This window comes from Argentina silus, assembly GCF_951799395.1.
Source record: "Argentina silus genome assembly, chromosome: 5".
Taxonomy (NCBI): domain Eukaryota; kingdom Metazoa; phylum Chordata; class Actinopteri; order Argentiniformes; family Argentinidae; genus Argentina; species Argentina silus.
Window position 1 is genome coordinate 19,788,106 of NC_139659.1, and position 22,845 is coordinate 19,810,950.

The 22,845-nt window shown below is 40.7% G+C and overlaps 1 protein-coding gene across 1 annotated transcript; it reads left to right on the forward strand.

Moving 5' to 3' along the window:
- The first annotated feature begins 6,322 nt into the window (after positions 1-6,322).
- Positions 6,323-21,344, forward strand: LOC310804909 (folylpolyglutamate synthase, mitochondrial-like). The gene is made up of 15 exons (XM_083670337.1): positions 6,323-6,461; positions 7,339-7,467; positions 7,753-7,806; positions 8,015-8,079; positions 9,754-9,868; positions 10,404-10,481; positions 11,996-12,057; positions 13,327-13,429; positions 13,783-13,860; positions 14,203-14,350; positions 14,765-14,848; positions 15,557-15,707; positions 16,037-16,112; positions 17,752-17,818; positions 18,760-21,344. The coding sequence occupies exons 1-15, from the start codon at positions 6,324-6,326 to the stop codon at positions 19,134-19,136; spliced, it is 1,725 nt and encodes a 574-aa protein (XP_083526463.1). The 5' UTR covers position 6,323; the 3' UTR covers positions 19,137-21,344.
- Positions 21,345-22,845: the final 1,501 nt, after the last annotated feature.

A 22,845-nucleotide genomic window follows, 5' to 3' on the forward strand; every position in this document is an offset into this window, starting at 1 on the left:
CAGGCCTAGAGAGAGGTCTGTTCTGTTGCTGTGGCCCAGGATGTGGCTCAGACTCAGAGCTGCACCAGAGGGACCATCAGTTTCTCTCTTCTCCTACAGCTCTTTAGACACCACCATAGTCAACTGTTCAACAGCCCCCTGTACTTCCACAGGCACAAGGCTCACTCTGTCAACTCAAACTCTCACTCTGTGGAGCCATTTCCTGACCTGCTCCCTGCTACTCACACAGAATACAATGGTCCAGCCCGCACTGGACCTGGAGGCACCCATGAACACGCACATGCATGTAAGCAAGCAAGGCTCTGCACTGGTCTAACACATATCTAACACATCCACATGCATTAACACTCCAATGCACATAGCTCTAGTATGGGACTGTGCCTTTAATAATGATGCAGTTGGATTGGTGGCAGACAGGCTCATGAATCTGAATAGTTAATTGTACATTAGCATGATGATCAAAATGTATGTAACAGAGGGCTTGTCTGTTAACAACACCACTATCAGTTTCTGTCTTCTCATTTAAAATGTGCTCATCCCTGGTCAGAAATGCATTTCAGTTGGACTCCTGGAGGAGAGTCAACTTACAAACAAGCTCCAGAGGAAAACAGGCACCATGGGATAACGTGGCCGTGACAGGATCTGGAGAATGCAGCAATCTCTTTACAGTTGGTACCCTAACCTTAGCATTGACTTGCTCTCATAATGCAGTAAGTGATCCTTGTTGGGACTTGTTGGGAGTTATACTGTTCATACTGTTTATATTTTTTTATTACTTCTATTTTATTTTATTTTATTCTATTTTAAAACGTATTGTTGCACTACTCTGTGGCACTGTCACTTTTACTTTTACTTTTCACTGTATACTTGTATGCACGTGACAAATAAAGAATCTTGATCTTTGGGTAGTTTGATGTGATTAATGCAACAACTACGCACCAGAGAAGACTTTGTTGATGGAAACACGTTATTCACGTCATTGTAGATACAACTATAATGTCAGCTAGCTAACAGCTATGACAGTTACTGTAAGAGTTGTAGAAGTTATTACCCTGAAACAACATTGGAATGTAAGGTTTCGGAAATTAAATATACAGTGCCCTGCATAAGTAATGGGACAGTGAAGCATTTTTTCTTCTTTTGGCTCTACAATCCAAACGTTTGGATTTTAAATCGAACAACTACTATTGAATTTGGCATTTGCTTGCACTCGAGCAGACAAGATGTTTCTGTACACTTCAGCAGTCAGCAGTTACATAATCAATTAAGACAGGTTAGCTAGTTGTTCTAGTGGCAGCTATACATGCCCTAACATTAATACCCCCTCCACCATGTTTCTCAGATGAGGTGGTATGCTGAAAATCTTGGCCAGATCCTTTTTTTCCACTTTCAATCACTCTGGTACGTGATAATATGTCCACATACCGTTTTACAGACCTCTGCAGGCTTTTTAGGTACTTTTTAGCAAACTGTAAGTGACCCTCCTTTTTGAGGATAACTCTTGGTTTGTACCTTGCAGTGAAGCCACTGTAATTCTGCTGGTGAAGTCTTCTGCGGATGATAGTCTCTGACACATTCTCGCCTACCTCCTAGAGAGTGTTCCTGATCTTTGGGACAGCCATTTTGGGGGTTTTCTTAATTATGGTGAGCATTCTTCGGTCATCCACTGTAGAAGTCTTCCTTGGCCTACCAGGCCGTTTGCTATTTGCTAGTGCTTTTTTTTTCTTTTTAATGATTTTGGCATCATTAATTTCTGAATTCCGGTTAAAAAAGATTTGGCTAATAACAGAAATAGAGAAACTAACAGGACAAGTGGATGCAGATGAAAACTGTATTATAGAAGAACAGAACAACTTAGAAAAAAAACCCAAAAGAACTGGAGGAACTTATTCAAGAACAATCAAGTATAGTATATAAAAAAAAATGAAGCAAATTTTATAGAAAATTGTGACAAATGTGCATAATTCAACCTTCAATACAGAAATGGAACCAAAAATAATATACAAAAACTCATTACAAATGATGGAACAATCCATCTATCACCGAATGATATTCTGAAAGAGGGAGCACAATATTTTAAGCATAAGCATATGTCTTTTCATTCTCCTCCATCACTCACTGTTGATTATTGCAATTACTTCTTTCATAAAGATAGTGTTAAATTATTATCTGTACAAAGAAATATGTGAAGGTAAAATTATGGAACAGAAAGTATCTAAAAAAGACTTAAGTGCCACAAGAAGTCAGAATGAAAGGGGAGAAAATAATTGTCCTGCTGCCTCCTCTCACCATTAAGATTATTTGAGACAGATCAAGGAATTGAGTGAACGTTTGAGTAATGGGACAGTGTGGATGCGCATGTTATATGCCTGGCATGGAAGATACGCACTGGAGATGGAGGGACTGCGTTGTGTTCATGATTGGCATGTCCCAGGTATCAGGGATATATGAACTGGGTTAGCCTGCAGTAGCAAATATAAGGTTGATATCAATATTGAAAATGTCCATCGTTTTGCTCATGTTTGGTCACTGGCAATTGCCACACCAGTGCACTATGGAAGGAACTCACTAGAACCAGAGAGAACAAACTACAAACTGCCTAGCGATAATATGATAAACAATCTACTCCTTAGTGACCTCTGACAGTTTGATGTGTTAGATAATTAGCCGACTTATTATTTCAGGGGATTAGTCAAATGGACGTCTATTTTTGGACAATTTCTTTACACTTTCAGTATGTTAAGTTTAGGTAAATTATTGCCACAATCCTTTGATTGTAGGCTATACAGTAGGTTTCTGAATGACTTTTACTAAAGATCACGATCATGTTGTCTAGAACGAAATGAGTCTAGCCTAGCTTCATGAGGCAATATATTATTTATAGATTTTAGGCTAGGGGAATATTTTCTTTCAGTAGACCTAAACCAACAGTCTAAACACTACAACTATGGCTCATAACCTGAATGAAATGATAATTAATATTTGTGGACTGAATAAATCACAACTGAAATTAAAGAGTGTCTTAGTTGGTCTCCTGGCTGTTATTTAAGAGTCCCATTTGAAATCTGGATGCACTGGAAGTCAACTAGGTCAACTAGGTCAATTCTGATCAATAAGACATTAAAACTGAGTTTATGAGTTTACACAGATGATATACCTACATATCTGTGAAAACAAGAATTGACACAAGCCTTTTCTCAATTGTTAGGAACACGACTCCTTGTGTCCTCTCCTCTGTCCTCCACTCGTATCCTACTGAAAATGTATTGCAGTAGAAGATCTAGGTTCCTCCCCTTACATATTCTCCTCCAATCCTCCAAACCACTACATCGCCTGCAATATTCTCCCTGGCCAAGCAGGTTAAGTGGTTACTTACCTATTCTCATCTCTAAATGGCCGGATAACTGAGGCTACCGTGAATCGGCTCAAATTTGGCTGGACTCGCTGCCCAGCTTCGGTCATTGTTAGGCTATGATTGAGTACATGGTCAATCAAAGTTGTGCAGATTTCATTAGACATATTGGCTCGCCTTCTTCCTCTTCTTCTTTTTCTTCTTCTTCTTCCTCTTCCTCCTCTTCTTCTTCTTCTTCCTCTTCCTCCTCTTCTTCTTCTTCTTCTTCTTCTTCTTCTTCTTCTTCCTCCTCCTCCTCCTCCTCCTCCTCCTCCTCCCTGTTCTTCCTCCTCCTCCTCCCTGTTCTCCATGCTGCTCCATTTTCCCTCCCCCAACACAGTAGAGGTTACCTGAGGCCTCTTTTATGCTCTGACACATCAAGTGTTTTGCCAATTGAGTTTGAACAGGTGACAAGTGAGTGAGACCAACTGGTAATTAGGGTGTGGCATTTTGAAGGCCAGTGTTTTCCAGGTCCAAACAAAGTGTGCTAAATGTTGCGATTTGTGCTTTGAATTTTTCAAAAATGTGATTTTGAAATGGAATTGTGCTTAGAGTTTAGCAATCTTGAGTCTTGTTATTATACATGAGCTTCAAGTTTTCAGAATTGTGTGCATCGTTCCATTGTTTGTGTGTATACAATGGAGAAAAACTGTAAGAAAAGACTATGGTCTGTCTAGTAATCCAAAGATTCCACAGCTGTTCCCACAGGTCCGGTAATTAGTGTGCTTACCCCCTCCACTGGTAAGAATGAGTAAACCAATTCTGGGCTGATCGATAACCTGAGAGATAAAGCCCAGTTTTAGCTGAAATCATTATAGAACCATGAGCTGCATACTAACAATTTTGAGCGGCCCACTCCAGCCTAAGGTCGGACCTGACCACCGGGAATTCTTCCAAGTGTTTGTGAAAAGCAACTTTGACAAGATTGAGCAGACAATGTGGAGGGAAAAAAATACTAAAGGGTATAGGCTATATATATTTTTTTTTTTACAATTCAATAACAGTGCACAATAAGGAAACACGAAAGTTAAGCCATTACAGCCGACAGTGCAATCCTGAGATATGCATACAAAAAATGCAGTATAAAATGTTATGACTGTTTAATGTTTAATGAAGCAATAAAGCACAAGAGGCCGTGCTTTATCGTGAATAAAGTCACAGCTAAGGGACGTTGTTAGGCCCGACATAAAGCGGACATTTTATACTGCATTTTTTGTATGCATATCTCAGAAGCATGGCTTCGAAGGCCTCCTGGCCAATCATAATGCTCGTTCTGATCAAACTGTTGTATATTGCAAGATGTCGGCTGTGAAATATGACAAGTACAAAATTAATAAATACACATAAATAGAAAATAACGTTTTTATGTCATGAGAATGGGTTTAACAGGTTTCAAATCAACTCATGAATCTCATTGAATGTTGCTATGTTCCTGCTTTCTGGCTTATGTTAGTCTAACATAAAACAATTTACAGGTTACTATCAAATTTTTAAATTTATTTTTTTATACATATAGCCGAATTCATATAGGCCTACTCTATGACTGTTGCTCTAGTTTATTTGTGTTATAATGTGGTTAATGTGTTGTGTTTACAGGCAATACAACCCTCACTTTAACAGATGGTAAATGACAGTGCAGGGTTTCTGTTAGTACAGTGGCTGTTTGATTGCATAAATTCCATTAATGCAACCATTTGGAAACAATTTCAGTCTTTTTTAAGATGCGTTCACATTTGTAACCCTAACCCTAGTAACCGTTGTATGTTGTCCTGTCAAAGACGCACTGTCATGACCTGCGTTTACGGTCAAGATTAAGAGTCAAATATTCAACAATGGTATCCCGTCATGGTCAAGGTGTTAGTAAGGTGTTCGTGCTCTTGCCTCTCTTAATAGATACTCACGGCGTGACGTTTCCTGGCTCTCTACTGGGGTACGGAAGTGCGGTTTCCAATGGGGTTTCCAATGCTTTTTCCAATCGTCTTTTAACTATGGTGCAGGTGATTGATGGTGAGGACTGTTATTTTGATAATGATACCCCAAACTCATGAAAAAGTTTATTGAAACATAACAACGGTAACAGAAAGTGGCGAACGGTAAGCTATGTGTAGTGAGGGTCAATGGAGAAACTTGACTTCCGTACCCCAGTAGACGGGCGTGGCTTCAAATTTCCCGGGATTTTAACGCTTCCGGCGTGTGACAGAATCTGTGTTCTCTGAACTCCAATGAGATCTAGCTCCATTAAGACTTCCGGATTCGCTTATCACCGTTTTCACGGCTTCAAAATAAAAGCGCGAGTTAAGAGACCAATTGAAAGTGATGGGATCACAATATTTTCTTATTTTTTGCTGAAATAAGGACAAATTACCCAACAAAAAGTATATATACTTATGCCCAGTAGAGTTGTACCACAGATTAATTGAAATGATTGAAAAATAAATAGTTTTGTACAGTCCATTATATGTGTCCTATGCAGTGCAAATAGGGAACGTTGAGCTGTATTGCCCGCGTATAGAGCCAGTAACATTTCCTTTCGCTTTAGACTCAAACTCACCTGATCTGCATTCTAGAAGTATTTCTGTACAGTCCATATTGGGGCAATACTGTTTCATCAGGGTAATTAGGATATAAGAACAATTACAAACCCTTCTGGGGCAATACTATACCAAACATTATATGGTGATGATTGATATATATATTTGCTAAGATAATTAGCATGTTGTTTGTGGTTCGTTGATTTTTTGATTTTTTTTTGCTTGTTTAAATTAAGTTTAACTTAGCGTTCTTATTTTGAAAAAAATCCTCATTTACATACGTTTACATTAACCGGATGATGGTGGGCGGAGTTCCACCATTGACGCTCAGAGAACACAGGTTGTGACAGGAATATCGCCCAAATTTGGCTGCGGCTTCCTGTGTTCTCACAAGCCCCATGATGGTGCGCTTCACCCGCATGTGGGAGCGGGGCTCGGCGCTGTTCCGCCGCCAGGACTGGACGTCAAACATAGCCACATTGTCATTGAAATATTCAAGTACAAAGGCAGCACCGCGGCTTCCCAGAATGGAGTATCAGGTAAGATCGTCTAATGACTGTCTATCCTGTGCATTAGCCAACAAGTGTGCTAACAAGCTAATCCACCAATTTGACATGTTAACGCTGGTTTGGTTACTTCCAAGAACTTGGACAAGTCAGCATGCCAGTTGCTAGCCACCATCAGCTAGCTACCATCTGATGGCCATATGGCTTATCAACTCATCGTTGTCACATTCACCCTAACTAGCTAGCAGCCTATGTGCTGGTTAAATTGTTCGCTGCAAGAAGCAAATACTATTACATCAGCCTAATGTAACTAACGTTACTCACTTAATTGGACTCACTTAATTGACTTGCTAGTTCAGGCAAGTCATGATTATTTCTCCCCACTGAACTCTTTCCACTGAGTTCATCTTGTTATGTACAATTTACAGCTTACTATTTAGTCATACGTGGTAATTACAGTTTACTATTCAAAACAAGACTGTCTGTCTCAAGGTTGACTAATTATGGATAAGACTGATTGATGCATGCATAATTTACATTTACATTTATGGCATTTAACAGACACCTTTATCCAAAGCGACTTACAACAAATACATTTTTTTGGGGGGGGATAATAAGTGTTGACAGTTAGCTAGAAAAGGTATTAAAAAAACAACATTCCGTAAGCCAGTTGGATAAAAGCATGTGCGGGTGTGTACTGTTCTAACTGCACCAGTTCATATGCTGACCAGCAGCCAGGCTGAAAGCATGCTTTCAACAGAGTATGATGAGGTGTTTGATTGAATGTACCAACAGCAATGGAAGATGCCACACATTTCAGGACTTTTTCTAGGCTTGTCACTTCCCTGTATTTTAATTGTTGAGCTAACCCAAACAATGTTCCCTTCTGTTTCGGGTTTTGCTGCCACAGGACGCAGTGTGCACCCTCAATACCCTGCAGACCAATGCTAGTGCCCTGGACCAGGTGCGACGAGAGCGAGGCCATCCCCAATTCCAGCTCCAGGCCATGAGGGGCTTCCTGGAGCGGGCAGGCCTGGCGGTAAGACTGAGACCACCCAGCCACTTATGGCGTTTCCCCTTTTCATCTCTTAGCTAGGATCCTCTAGCTCTTCTGACCTTTTACTTGGATTTTTAGTTAGTCCTGGGTGTTGCCTGCGTTCCAAACGAATAAGGATGAAATACTGTCGTGTTTGTCAGACCTTTGCGTCACGTTCTAACACTTGGGTCTCTCTCCATCACTCTTTAATGGACTGCATGTTGCTAGGTCCAAATCTGTGTAAAAGTAAAGACTCATTTCTAAGGGTTTTCGTTCTTCTGGTTGAAGGTTGAACAGCTTGACCATCTCAACATCATTCATGTTACGGGAACAAAGGGCAAGGTGAGTGGTACGAGAGAGAGAGTGTGTGAATTATGCTTTAGATGATTGTGAGCTTAGCATTCACTACGGTCATATTGTGTCAACTTTGGTATATGTTATTGTGATAGGGAGTTTGATATTTGCCACAGTAATTGTAGTTATGGCAACAGCAAGTGTATTTGTAGCTGGTTGTAGTAAGCATTAATTGTTCTGAATTTGTATCTTTCAGGGATCAACGTGTGCGTTCACTGAGCAGATTTTGAGAAGCTATGGCTTTCGGACAGGATTTTACAGGTTTGTCTAAAGTAAACCAGATCAGTATTACCAATTGCATATTAGTTGTTGAAATCAAGACTTACAATGCTGAGTTTTGAGTCAGGACATTACTAGCCTCTCCCAGAATCTACCCACAAACTCTCATCTGATTTCCTGCATGATTTCTTATTCATTAGGTTCATATTAAAAAGGGTGGAGGAAAAATCTGGCAAAAAAACACATTTCACATATTCCAGTTTCCAATTATTCCCTCTTGACTTTAACCTTTGTCTAAATAATGTCTGACCAATTCACAACCATCCTGAAGAGCGTATTCCTAAAGTGAAAACCAGATAGATTGGCATATTTATGTAGTAAGAAATCATTTAATTTGATAGCAGTGGAGCAATGCATTGTACCTGTGAACAACAGTTTTTTTTTATATCTCAAAAGATATATATTATATTGCTCTCAAGACGTTGTGCAAGTTGTTTAAAGCCATCTTCACATGTTTTAAAGTGGCAATCTGAGATTGGTAACTCAGCTGTTCCCCCCAAAAGTGGCGGGGATTGCCCCTTTTGGGGATAGTTCATGAAAACAATTATACGTTATCTTAAAGGTCCAGTATGTGACATTCAAGCTTTCTTAAAGTGTCCTAATGATTGTAATCACAATGTTTAATCGGTAATGATGATAATAATAATAATAATTAATGGACTCACCGATTTTTCTCGTTTCTGTCTCTGGTAGCCTCTTTGAATCGCGCGTGCATGCAGAAACGCAACAGCTATGTCCGACACTGCAAGTCCATTTCGCGGGTTATTATTATTATTATTATTATTATTATTATTATTAGGGAGGATGTTGTTGTTTGGAACTTAAAACTGAATTAGGTAGCAGATTTCCAACAAATTTACGCGCTGCTCGATTCATGGGCTTGGGGAAACTCAAGCTTGTCAAAATGCCCAATGTAAAGTCAGAATTTGCACCCTGTACTAGTGCATAGCATTTCCCTGTTTTAAGAGCTTATTTTCCCTTCAAGAAAGTAGACCCAAGCTCGAACGGACTGGTTGTAGCCCCGACCCTAGTAATAAAACGTGCATCATGAGCTCCGATCAGGTGGCCCGCCAGTAGGCTTATAAGGCTCATTCATTTAGCCCAACTTTCTGCTTAGGCCTATCTCTAAAGGCCATCAAAGGTGCTTTTAACGAATATTCTGATAACGCTTTCAACGATGCTCCGATGCTTAAAGAGGTAGGCCTAATTTATGCATGCACCTAACGTTGGAGTGAATGATTGAATATAGCATGATAATATTTCGTTTTTACAGTAAACGTTATGTCGTGATGGTTTTTGAAATGTTTGAGTTGTTCACCCTCCTCCATCTCGCATTACGTTGCTCTCTCTCTCGCTAGAGTAGACTTTCGTGATCAGAGCTGTTTATCGGGTCCGGGCATGAAGACGCAACGGACAGACTGCGATATTTTATAAAACTTCACCATAATCTAAATGTGATTTGTCATTCTGAGCAACGCGGGTGGACGGCCGAATGAGTTATGCACCCAATGCATATGGATGGTAAATGTCTGAAATGTCCAGTAAATTAAAATGTTATCAGTAAAGTTGTCAGGCGCCAAATGTTCCTAACCGAAACCTGTGTGTGTGTCCAACATTTTGTCTCACAATATATTGTATGTCTCATTTTGATTCTAGTTCCCCACATTTGGTACAAGTAAGGGAGAGGATACGAATTAATGGGCAACCTATAGGCAAAGAGCTCTTCACAAAATATTTCTGGCAGGTCTATGGACGACTAGATGAAACAAAGGTAGGTCTAGCAAAATCTTGGAACAAAATGGTCTTCTGTTGTTGCAATACACAATTCATTCAACTGGTACGCTACAAATTAATGTTGTTAACAAAGGTGATCATTGTTCTGCTATCTGTAGTCCTAGTCCTTGACATCCTAGTTACTCCTACCCTTCATTCCTCTCTTTCAAACATCTCTCTAACAACTGTTATTCCCTATTCTTTTGATTTTCATTTGAATTGTCCCAACTGAGATCCCATATTTGTCCAAAAAAAAAATACAGTAATTTCTAAAAACATTAGTCTTTAATTGTTGGTGGAATGTCTTTTCTTTCACCACGCCCTACTTCAACCTTGTAGTATGCTCTCATTCAACCTTGTAGCATTCCTGTCCCTTGCCGTCCAGACTGATAATTCAGTAAGAAAATGTGAAACCTCTCGTCCTATAATGACCAGAGCATGTGTATCATGTGACTGCTCACTTCGTCTAATTTGCCATGTCTGTTGAGGACTTTGCTGTCCCGTGCTGATGACATCTCCTTTTAACCCCTCAGGCTGCCCACGGGGGTAGCATGCCTGCTTACTTCCGCTTCCTCACCATCCTGGCCTTCCATGTCTTCCTGCAGGAGAAGGTAGGTCCACATACACCACTGGCTTTCATAACCCCCCACCTCCAGAAGAAAGTTGGCCTTAATAGCATTCAATGTGTGTGTGTGTGTGTGTGTGTGTGTGTGTGTGTATATACATATGTGTATGTGTATATATATATATATATATATGTGTGTGTGTACCAAACTAAATTTAAATATTATTTGCTCATATAAATGGTAGCAAGATTATTTAAATTACCTGGGATATGTACATCTACACTGATCATAATGAGGTTTTGATCCAGAGACACTGGAGAAATATTCCAGGTCCTGCATAAGACCCCTCATTAATGAAGAATGTAGAAGCTATTACTTTTAAACACTATTGCTTTACAATCAAGACCATTATAAGCTAGTAGTACCGTAAAAATCTAATTTGTAGCTCCTTTAAATTGAACCTCCCATATATTCCTGCATTCCCTTCATACACCCAACCCTAAGTATTGGAAAGAGCATTTAGTCTTCTTTTAGCTCTTCATTCCAACAGTTTGGATTTAGAAATGCTTACTACTTTCTGATCCACGAGGGCTTGAGATTTAGAAGGGAGTACAAGATACTCTTGGTGCCGTTCCAGGTGTTGTATTTCATTAGGAAGCCGGAGCGGATTCGAATAACCATAGGCTCAAAGTACGTCATCACCAAATCCCACGATACTTCATACTTAGCTGTCGACCGACCACCCTGAGATGTAATGATTACTGCTTATGGGGTACCTGTATGCAGGTCGAGTACCCTACTTTCGATTTATAGGTACGAGCAGGCAAACTTCACGCAGCTGTACCACCAGGACTAAGGAACTGTAGACTCTACTACTGTAGGCACATAGGAGGCTGCTCGGTTTTGTCTCATTCACTGTGGACATAAAAACCACTCGGTTGCAACTTTGTTTATGGCTGTGTTTTGTGTAGTCTGTGTTTTACTCTTTGGGAAATACAGCCTCAACTAGGCACTAACTAGGCTAGACCAATACTCTAATGTGCTGTAGCCAATCATTTTCATGCCATAGTCTAGCAAATGGAGAACAATCTTGTGAAGAAGAACATTATAAATTCTCACTTTTGGAGACAGACGGCAGAATGAGTTAGGACATTGGCGAACGAACGGTAAATATATGTGGAGTGTTTTCGGCTCAAGTCAACCATGTTTGCCACTGCCAGTGGCTGGCCAATTGTTGGCTGGAGTTTTACTGTTATCTATTGCCAGAGAGAAAGAGAGGGAGAGAGAATTGTGACAGGTCTAGTGGACTCTTGCAAATGGTATATTATACTATAAGCGTCCTTGACTTTAGCTGCAGATCTTGCTAGCACATGTAACTCTGCCCCATGTTGCCAAAGATGACGGTGTCTCAAGTTTTATTTACTTTCTGTGGTTTGACAGCAAGCTAAGTTGTAGGCTCTACAAGTTATTTTACCCTATTGAAAGTGCAGCCCCTACTGTGTTCAGCCAGCCAGTCAGTTATTATGAATTGCATTATTAAAAATCCTTTTGTGTTGCAGGTGGATTTAGCAGTGATTGAAGTTGGGATTGGTGGGGCCTACGACTGCACAAACATAATCCGGTAGGAAGCATAACGAAACAGTTTATATAAAGTTGCCCCCCCCCCCCCTGTAATCTTAGTTCAGTAATGCCATTGATTGGGAATAAGGTTATATTTGACGCCCATCTATAAAACTATTGTCATTGTACAGGATTGTATTGTAAATGTTATTGTACAATAGTTGGTACTTCCCTCTGCTACTCACACTTGTACTCCCTGGCAAAGGGCCAAAACTCTAGCAACTACCACAGTGTGCGGAATGCCGTTTTAGTGCATCACTGCCCACACACACACACACACACACCCTGGCTGATCGCTCCCACCATAGCGTGACTGCGTTTACAAAAAACAACTCAATCTTGTTAAGAAGATTTCAGTTAATAGAAAGCAGCCGGTCCCATTTGCTGTGAAAGACGTCCATTTTTTAACATACAGTGAAGCATTTTTTTCTTCTTTTGGCTCTACACTCTAAAAGTTTGAATTTTAAATCAAACAATTACTATGAGGTTAAAGTAGGGATTCCCAGCTTCTATTTTTTCAGGTAATGTATAAAAAGTGCTTTCTGGATACAGTCAATAAACTAAACTTGTAGGAAGTTTTTATGACCAAATAAAGGTTGCCCATGACACTCCCATGCCATTTTTTACATTTACATTTATGGCATTTAGCAGACGCCTTTATCCAAAGTGACTTACAACAAATACATTTGTTTAAGTGAGTGAATCATCTATCCATCAGTCATAAGATAAAGTAATTAATGCTCAGACCAGGGGCCATAGGCAGGCACAATGCAAAACATTTTTTAAATTAACAGGAGAGAAACTTGTACAGTGGGGTGAAGAGGTCTTTAGGAGGGACCGTTAAGATGCAGCCTGAAGAGATGATTTATAACTGACATGTCCTCGTGTCTGCAAGCTTCGTGCCCACAAGCTGGCTGCACCTGTGATGAGCATGTCAACACAAGCAGAAAAACTGTCAGTTTCTAAACAGCCACACGGATGTCATTTCTGACATCGGCCTGATGACAGCATCCTTTTCAGTGGACTCTACAGTCAGTCACATCATGTGAATTAGTTTACACGGTAATACACAGAGAGTAGAATGTCAAACTAATGAAAATCCCTTGTTGTGTGTTTTGGCAGTACTCCCAAACTGTTACACCCCCCACTCTAAACCAGTGTCACCAACCCTGCTCCTGCATCGCTACTGGGTGTGTAGCTGTTTGTTCCAAACCAGCACTAATACTACTCTAATAGTAATACTAATCTTATGTAACCCTTCCTCTGGCAGGAGGCCATGGGTGTGTGGCATCTCTTCTCTGGGCATAGATCACACCCAGATTCTGGGGGACACCATTGAGAAAATTGCCTGGCAGAAAGGGGGCATCTTTAAGGTGAGATGCCTGCATAAGAAGCATGAATATGTAAGCTTATTAACTCTAAATTCTCACTCTGTTTCTAGAGGGCATTAGGTTTGAGGTTGGAGTATTGGTATTTCTGTCCCTGTATTTGAATGCTTAGCTTTTGATACATTTCAAGACCTTGTACATATTGTTCTCTGCACAGAGGAACACTCTAAACATAGTTGAAGTCCTTTCTAAATGGATACACGGTTTCAGTTCACACAGAAAAATGTGCTGCAAGCATCTGCTGACAGAATTTGACTGTGGTTAGAATAATGTAACAAACAGTTCTGTCAAGTACAGAAATGGCAGTTAATCCCATTACTTTCCACGTGGTTTCTCAGCCAGGGGTTCCCGCGTTCACTGTAAAGCAACCAGATGGTCCTATGGCAGTGCTCAAAGAGAGAGCCAAGGAGATAGGGGTGAGTGAAAGTCAAGAAATAATCAAATGCACAGCTACAGTGAGGAACATTTGTTAGTAACATTTGTGAGTTATTGAATTCAAGGTCATAAGAAGCATTCATAATCTCTAAGAAAAAAAACGTTTTCATAAGGGATATCTTCATATAGCATTATGGTACGTCAACGCTATTCATTGTTTGTTTGTATGTCATACATATGTATAACTTGTTTTTACCACACAGAATTTTCATATCATCATAATAATCATGCATACATGTACATCCACACAAGTTTCCTTTTATATGGCTATCTGACCTCTTCCTATGATTCTCTACCCCCGCCCTTCCGTGTGTCCACCTTAGTGTCCGCTATCGGTGTGCCCGGAGCTGGAGGATTACCGGGAACACTCTGGACCTCTGAGTCTGGGCCTGGCTGGACAGCACCAGCGCACCAACGCCGCCCTGGCACTCCAACTCAGCCACAGCTGGCTGCAGAGACGCTGCCTGCCTGGTGAGTGCCTCGAGTTTCTGCTCGAGTGCATCTAGATCCTGTGTGTGTGTTTTGTGAGGGAGAGAGAGAGAAGCAATCACAACCACATATACCTGCTGCATGAATGAATCTGTGGACATGGGGGTGGTATTCATGTTTATGAATAGAACGATCCAGATGTGTGTGTGTGTGTGTGTGTGTGTTCATGACCAAACTGTCTCATCTCTCAGGGGCGCTTAGTGGCGTAACACACTAACACGCTTACCACGTAATCGCAAGGTTCCTGGTTCGATTCCGACCCTCGACCTATCTTGCACGTCATCCCTCCTCTCTCTCCCATCCTTCCTGTCAATCTCTACTGTCTCTATCCCAATAAAGTAGAAATGCCCTAAAAACATATTTAAAAAAATAAATAAAACTGTCTCATCTCTGCAGATGAGAGCCTCCCTTCCCCCACTGATACGAGCGCAGGTGTGCTGCAGGCTGCTGTGTTCCAGCCAAGCCCCACCATGGTGAAAGGTTAGTCACGTAAAATAACACACCCATGTACAATGACGTAACAGCCGTAGGTACGAACAGAGGTGAAAGCAATTACTAGGGCTGTTGCTTGGAGCTAGCTATGTGATTTGCATAATCTCAGGCATAAAAGTGTGTCAAAGGTGCCGTGACTGGAATGCGATACCTGTTACCTAAAAAAAGAGTAAACGTCGGGAAAACGTTTTCGCCCAATCAGTGTTCAGTAATACTGAAACTGTAACTGGCTCTTCCTCATTCATTATTGGGAGTTGAGACACGAATTTGGCATGGTTAGGAATCTGAGATTCTCTCCTTTTTTAAACAGTCTAAGATCTCAAAACATGTTTAAGGTTCAAGCCACTGAAAATGATGGAGCAAGTCCCAAAAATTCTGAAACATAAAAAGAAAATGGGAAACATTATTGTTGCGGTTGTACCTTTTCATAAATAAATTAAGGGTAGATAAATAGTTGTAACATGAGGGTTGCTTTAAAGCGGAATTGATGAGTTAGCCGGCTGACTGTGATAAACTCTCAAGTATAATTCTGAATTTCAAAGTCAAACATGGTTTACTTTGAACAGGTATACCATGGCATCTCTAGATCAGAAAGAATATCAAGGGCTGTATTTTGTAGTCACTGGAGTTCACTAGGGGTTGATTTCAGACAGCATGATCATCACCTATTCCCTTCCCCCCCTCTCGGGTTTCCAGGGCTGGCTGACACAAAATGGCCTGGGCGTACCCAGACTCTGAGCCACGGCCCTGTGACCTACTTCCTCGATGGGGCCCACACCATGCGTAGCATGTTGGCCTGCGTCCGCTGGTTCAGCGAGGCCGCGGAGCAGCACGAGAGGACCACAGAGTGAGTGAGACCGGTGCTTGAGTAGGACATTCGAAAATGCTATATTGGTCCAATCGTAACTTGAGGTCAGTATGCTAAACGTGTTGCAACTATACTTGAAGCACCACTGAATACATTTTAAACCTTCAAACCGTCTTGGCCATGGCAGAAAGTAATTGGACACATACACACACACACACAAATACACACAGAGCTCTTTCTGACACACACACACTCACACTCGCTCCCTTTCTCACACACACGACCCAGTTAGGCGTTAAGTCTCCAACTACTTAACAGCAGTTATAACTGGGTGTGATCAATAATTTTCAGTCATGTCCTCCTCACAGTGGACCTGTGATCAGAGTTCTGCTGTTCAACGCCACAGGAGAGAGGGACTCTGCCGCCATGCTCAAGCTACTTGTGGTGAGTCCAGAAAATGTCATGGGGCTAGATGGCTCTACCTAACAAATGGGAATCCATAAGACCACGCCCCTCACTTTGGGGAAAGCTGCAGGGTCCTGCCATTGACACCCATCAAAAAAAAGCCCAAACCTATCCTCACCGTTCTCTTAAACCTGAAACTAATGGTTTTTTAAAATATGTTTTTAGGGCATTTCTGCTTTATTGGGATAGAGACAGTAGAGATTGACAGGAAGGATGGGAGAGAGAGGAGGGATGACATGCAAGTGTTTTATGAACATGTCGCTAATGTGTGACTCACTTCAGGCTAGCAAGAAAGACTGTTGAGTTTGACAAGAGCTTGGCAAGGGCCTAATCTATTAGTGTTCTGTTGGCGAGCCAGGAGCGTTTGAAGCATTGGACAATGACTCTGACAACTAAAGAAGGTAAATGAATTAAGAGCACGGTTAGGACTAAAGGATAGCAACGTTTAGATTGATGCATCAATAAAAGACTTCACTGCAGCATTACAAATGAATTAGCTGGCATAGAGCATTTCAAACCATAGTCTTGCTAAGTCTGGCAAGGGAGATTGGGATGGTTGGGATAAGGTAGGCAAATTGAACTGTACCTAACATCATACATTGGCCAACTGTTATTTGCTTTGCGCTTCTACCATTAGGCAAGGTTATTTGCTTTGGGCTTCTACCTGTTTTCAGACGTTTAGATAAAGTTTAGTTGAAACAAAGGCTTATATAGGCTATAAATGCCATTCAGCTAATGGTTTGGCTTCTGTAAGATTTATAGTCATTGCCCAGTCTCCGGGTCATTCTGTTACCAAAAACAGTGTGTAAGACCTTTTAAAATGTCTCTACCTCATGAGGAGCTAGGATAATGAATTAACAAAAGTAAGAAGTATAGGTAGACCTACCTATAGGTGTTTTTACTGATATTAATTCATAGACTAAATCGATAAGTGTTTAAAACTGGTCATTCTGTTACCAAATCGATAACAGAATGACAATCATGAAATTACTGAATTTGAATTGGCTACATTCACTTATTATACAGGTTGTACAGAACCTAAAAGGGTTTTTGGGTTGTCCCTGTGGGGGAACCCTTTAATGAACCCCTTTGGGTCCCTTTTCACAGGGATTCCAAAAGCATTCTACAGGGTTCTACATGGAACTTAAAAGGGTTCTTTCACAGGTACAGCTGAAAAACATCCTCACCAAGCACCACATCAACATCCTCATCTCATGCTGCAATATATGGAGACTTCATCAAAAAAAAAGAAGCAAAAGCCATCAAATCATACAAATATGGCATGCAAATAAGTTCCATTGAGAATGCTGCAGGGAGAAACCTGTGTTATTGTTTGAATCCCAGATTGGCCCTTTTTAAAATTGGTTTGTGATGAGAAATGATGAAATAGATATTTCATTGCATTGAACTGAACTGACTGTATTGTGCCGTATCAAATCGCATCGTATGAAAAGTAATCTTTCTTCTCACATCGCTGCTTGCGTGTCAAGATGTGTATCCGAAACGGCTTCAGAATGAAAGATGCACACCCCTACTAGATGGAGACATTATGAATGGGAGTAATATACGCACTTGTGTTGCTAGGTCAACTCTAACTTTTGCTCATTTTTATTTTCAGCCATGCCATTTTGACTTTGCCGTGTTCTGCCCAAACATCACCGAGGCAGTTGCATCGTGTAACGCAGGTAAGGCACGATACGCTGCTTTTCTTTCCATATGCATACGACGTCTTTGCCTTCGGTGGGCACCAACAGAGCTTTATGTTGTGTTTTGAGTGTGTTATTGTTCACTATTAGTTGGGTAGTCATTGCTACTTTCTTATTCTACCAACCTTCGTTACCGACCTGTTTTTAGGTGGCGCAATATGTAGAATGTTCCCTCCGAATGTCTTATAGCATCAAATCGAATCCTGCCTTGAATGTTGATTTCATTTGTATATTTATTTTTTTATTTTTTTTAAACCAGACTTCGTGTAGATGAGGGATATGGGGTGAAATGCACAAAAGTTTGCCTGGTTAAATTGAAGTACCAAAATACAGCATACATGCTAAATCACATTAGATGAAACACCCAAAAGCAGAAAATGGATTGCTTCTAGGGATGTACCGGAATCTAAATCAGATATAATTAGATTTAAACACAGATGCATGCCGGAATATCAACCATGTATATCATTCACTTTTCGTTATGGATAATAACATTGGTAAACGGAAGAAACTGAAGGAAGGGTTTAGTCAGTGTGCTTTTTCTTTACATTCCTCTGTAGCGGTGGTAGTGATGGCAAGGAGATGTGATGAAACTATAGCTGACCCAGTCGAAATAGACGATATCTGGAAATGTTTTTTTTACCCTTTTTCCATTTGAAGCCCCACCTCCACAACATTATGAATTGTCCAAAGAGGTAACTGATTGATAAGTACCTCCTCAGAAGATGTTTTGTTTTATGTAGAACTTCAAATGGGTCTTATCAGGCTTTGAAGTAACTCACGGATCAAAGTCTGGAAAACAAGGCTAGTTGTTAGCAAAACCTAAAATCTGTGTTAATCATTGTTAATAGTGTCACCGCTCCCCTGATGTGTAATGACATGGTGTCTCTCTCTCTCTCACCCTCATACTCACGTCACAGATCAGCAGAACTTCAACGTCTCTGTGGAGAACATGCTCACTCGCTGCCTGGACAACCAGAGGAGCTGGCGCCTCCTCAACAGCAATCAGGAGAAGCCTGGTGGGGAGCTGCTCATCCAAGGCAACCTCCCCCTGATTGGGGAGCGTCCCAATGACACCCTAGTCTTCCCCTGCATCCTCAGCGCCCTCCAGTGGATTAGCCAGGGAAGGGACTCTACCCTACCAGACCTGATTAAGAGAGTCATACCAGTGAAGCCTAGTGTAACAGCTAAAGCCATGCCGCTTAGAGAAGCCACTGGCATCCATGTCCTCATCACAGGGAGTTTGCACCTCGTCGGGGGGGTTATGAAACACCTCGACCCCTCCTCTGCCTCGTAAAAGGACTGGTTTACACTGGATTGTTGTGTTCCTTGAGGACATAAGCACAATCCCTCTCTGGAGAGGCTGAATACTTAGGTACTACCTATGGGAGAGGTTATGGTAGCTGGGTTTACTGGCAGGTAATTCAGTTTGTCTTAGACTACAGGATTCTTTGCCCCAGTTAAGCCTTATTGAAATGGTCCGTACCAGCGCCTTCTGTTACAAGAAATAGATGGCTCTGGCCAATTACAACTTCATGGGTCATTTCATGTCAAATCAACGGACAAAGGAGGATTCCAACACCCACCATCTCAGATTCTTTTGAAATGATTTCTGTGGGTAGAAACAAATATGCTAAGTATTCCTGCATCATTATTTTGGAGAATAATAGTTTTGTCCCTATGAAATAATTGATTGTCATTTTGTGGGATTCATGTAACATTAAATAGAATTCAAACCTCAAATCCGATTTGGACCAAAGTCCTACATGATAATGATTAATCCAAAACAGTGGTCAAAAGTCACTCATGAACCCTCCAAACCCCTCCTTTTAGAGAATTCTATTGGCCAGTATGGAATATCAGTCTTCTATGGCTGACAAGTAATATGCGGCTTGGAATTTTATTTCTTCATACTCTATAATGTATTTCTGGTTAATTTTGTCATCTGCCCTGTCCAAAGGTATTAGTCATTAAAATTGTGTCTTAATGTCCCATTATTCAGTGTGACAGTACCAGATTATGTCCACTACATGACACTGTCCATGCTATTAGGTGAATAACGTATGAAATTGTTATTTTTCCTCAGTCTTAATTCATAACTTTACCTTCAAATGATAATGATGTATACATGTAGAGTGAAGTATTAAAGTGAGAGCGATTTATTCATTTAACTTTTCAATACCATATCTGAAAGAAACATGACTACGGTGACACACTGGGCCTGCAAACCTTGGATCCTAACCCTGACCCCAACCTTAACCAAACAACAACAAATCTTTGACCCATCCTGGCCAGCCACCCTACTTGGAAAGTTCTGGTTACACCCCTCATGTCATTGGACACGATAAACAACCACTCTCAATGAGGAGTCCTCAATGTTGCTACCTTACATTGTTTGCCTTCCTATGGATTTTCTGAGATGGGATGGTTTGCGAATGGCTTGTTGATTTGACATGGAATGACCCTTATGCCAAATGATTTACCCAATACCACCAAGAGCCTTATTGAGGATCACAAACATAGAGCCTAAGTTTTATACTTGAAACAGAAAAGTTTTACATGGAGTCTTTGGGAGAATGATGAGCTTCCCAATATCTGACTACGGCATTAGAGTATTAACTATAATTGTTCACGCAGGGTAATATTATGCTTTAAAAGCTTTTAAATTGTTGGTCAAAGGCCTCACTTTTTCCATTGTCTAGTTTTTTGTGCTATTGTAGTATCAATTAGAGCGGAATGGAGAGGGTTGCACCATGAGCTGTATGTCTTTGCATGGAGAACAGAAAATGTGTTCTTTGTTTTACTGAGACCCTCATTCATCAATCAAATTCATCACACTTGTATTATTTGTAAATGAAAGCCATTTTGTACAATTATGACTATTTTTCAAAAATGTCTAAATGTGCCTCACATACAGCCTACTGGTTTATATATTGTGTAGAAAAAAAAGGTAATATCTAAATCTACTATATCGATACACTTTTTAGTGAGTGTAGAACACTAAGTGAACATATAACGTAGCTATGAGAATGGTTCACCCACATGATTCGTTTGACCCATTCAACATATCTGTATGTTTACTGCCTTGTGACTTTGTCTCTGGGAGCTTACTTGTATGTCTATTCCAAAGTAATCTCAATGTGGAAAACATTCAGGACCTCATGTTCTAGATCAATGTTTCTTAACCTTTTAGTTTATCAGCGGTATGCTTCGGTCCTTTGCCTTTATGGATCCTTGAACTGAAAACTTAGCACTTAAGAGTCATGTAAATTGGTTGCCCAATGCTAAAAGTGATCCCTTTGCACCTACCTACCTAATACCTACCTATCAGATAAACAGTAAATGCATAGGTGGTGGGGGTCAATATGGAATTGAACCCCACAGACTGATGCAGGTCCTTCTCTGTGGGCTAGGGGTTACTAGTAGTCTTAACATTTCATCACATTGTACTAATGAGAGAAATGTCATTGTTTTAAATGTATGTGTGCAATTAAATAATTACCATAATGTATCTGAGGATGTTCTTTTCAAACAATTTTCAAGTTAAAAAATGCAGGTCTCTTGCTTTCATGTGACGACAGATTTACAATAGTCCATTGTAGTACATTGGAATAATAACAATTCACTTGTGCCTGTGAAAAACACACACAGTACCACAGTAGTTAGTACGGTGACCCTGTTTACACTTTGAAAGCCAAAAGGTCTCAGAAGACTACATTACCCAATCAACATTTCTAGTAGCTACGCATGCACAACCACTGCCAGAGTCTGCTCAGTGACCCCAGCAGAACATAGCAGCCGCTACAACAATAAGGATTTCAAGAATGTTATTACTGTGTAATAGATTACAAAAGGGATGCATCTACATAGTGGGGTAGAAAATAGTCAGCAGACTCCCTAGTAACCAATTCGAGTGATCTTGAGTAAAAAGAGATGTCATACAGATTGCTGCTGCACATAGATGTCATTATATACGGTATGAGCTTGCCCTAATACATATAATAATAATAATAATAATAATAATAATGCATTTTATTTGGAGGCGCCTTTCAGGTCACCCAAGGTCACCTTACAGAAAAGAAGTAAAAGCAAAAGCATGACATCAATCATTAAAAACAAAACAAACAACACATCAAGATAAAAACAAGTGAAGTGCAGAGTGTCCAATTTATAGATAGTATGCTAGTTTGAACAGGTGGGTTTTGAGTTGGGACTTGAATGTTGTGATGGAGTCTGACTGTCTTATGTGTGGGGGGAGAGAATTCCAGAGCTTGGGTGCTGAGCGAAGGCTCGGGCACCCATGGTGCTGAAGCGTGACGTGGGGATGGTTAGCAGTCCAGCAGAGGTTGAGCGAAGGGAGCGGGAGGGAGTGTATTCATGGAGGAGGTCACGGAGGTAAGTGTGGAGGGATTTGTAGGTGAGGAGAAGGTTTTTGTACTGGATGCGGTAATGTACCGGGAGCCAGTGAAGTTGGATGAGGACAGGGGTGATGTGGTCAGATGATTTAGTGCGGGTGATGATCCGGGCGGCCGAGTTCTGAATGATCTGCAGTCTGTTGATGAGTTTGGTGGGGAGTCCGGTAAGGAGGGCATTACAGTAGTCGATGCGTGAACGATATCGAACTATACTGAAAAAATTACTGACTGTTTTAATTAAAGTGGCTTGGAAACACTCGGCAGAGTCCCTCGTAACTAAATCAAGTGAGTTTGGGTAAAAATAAATGTCCTACTGATTGCTGCTTGATCTAATTCCCACCGATAGGGGTCAATATAGGGTATTACTTGGCCATAAGACATATTGGACTGGAAAAAACGATTGCATAGAGAAGGATGCTTATCCGGCTATGGTTCACATACTTTTCTCGGCACTGTATATCGGTTTTTACGTTGTTTAGCTGTTATGTTACATCCTGGTGGTGCTGTGCACAATGTTTTTGCTTTGAGTATTTTATTTTATTTTTTTCAAGAAAAGCTAGGAAGCAAAACTGTTTGGCCTTTTTTGCGCTT

Excerpts from the sequence above, each read along its gene's own strand:
- LOC310804909 (XM_083670337.1), top strand. The coding sequence starts at position 6,324 with ATGGTGCGCTTCACCCGCATGTGGGAGCGGGGCTCGGCGCTGTTCCGC. Across the intron at positions 7,468-7,752 it reads TGGAGCGGGCAGGCCTGGCG|GTTGAACAGCTTGACCATCT; the intron begins GTAAGACTGAGA and ends TTCTGGTTGAAG. Across the intron at positions 12,058-13,326 it reads GACTGCACAAACATAATCCG|GAGGCCATGGGTGTGTGGCA; the intron begins GTAGGAAGCATA and ends TTCCTCTGGCAG.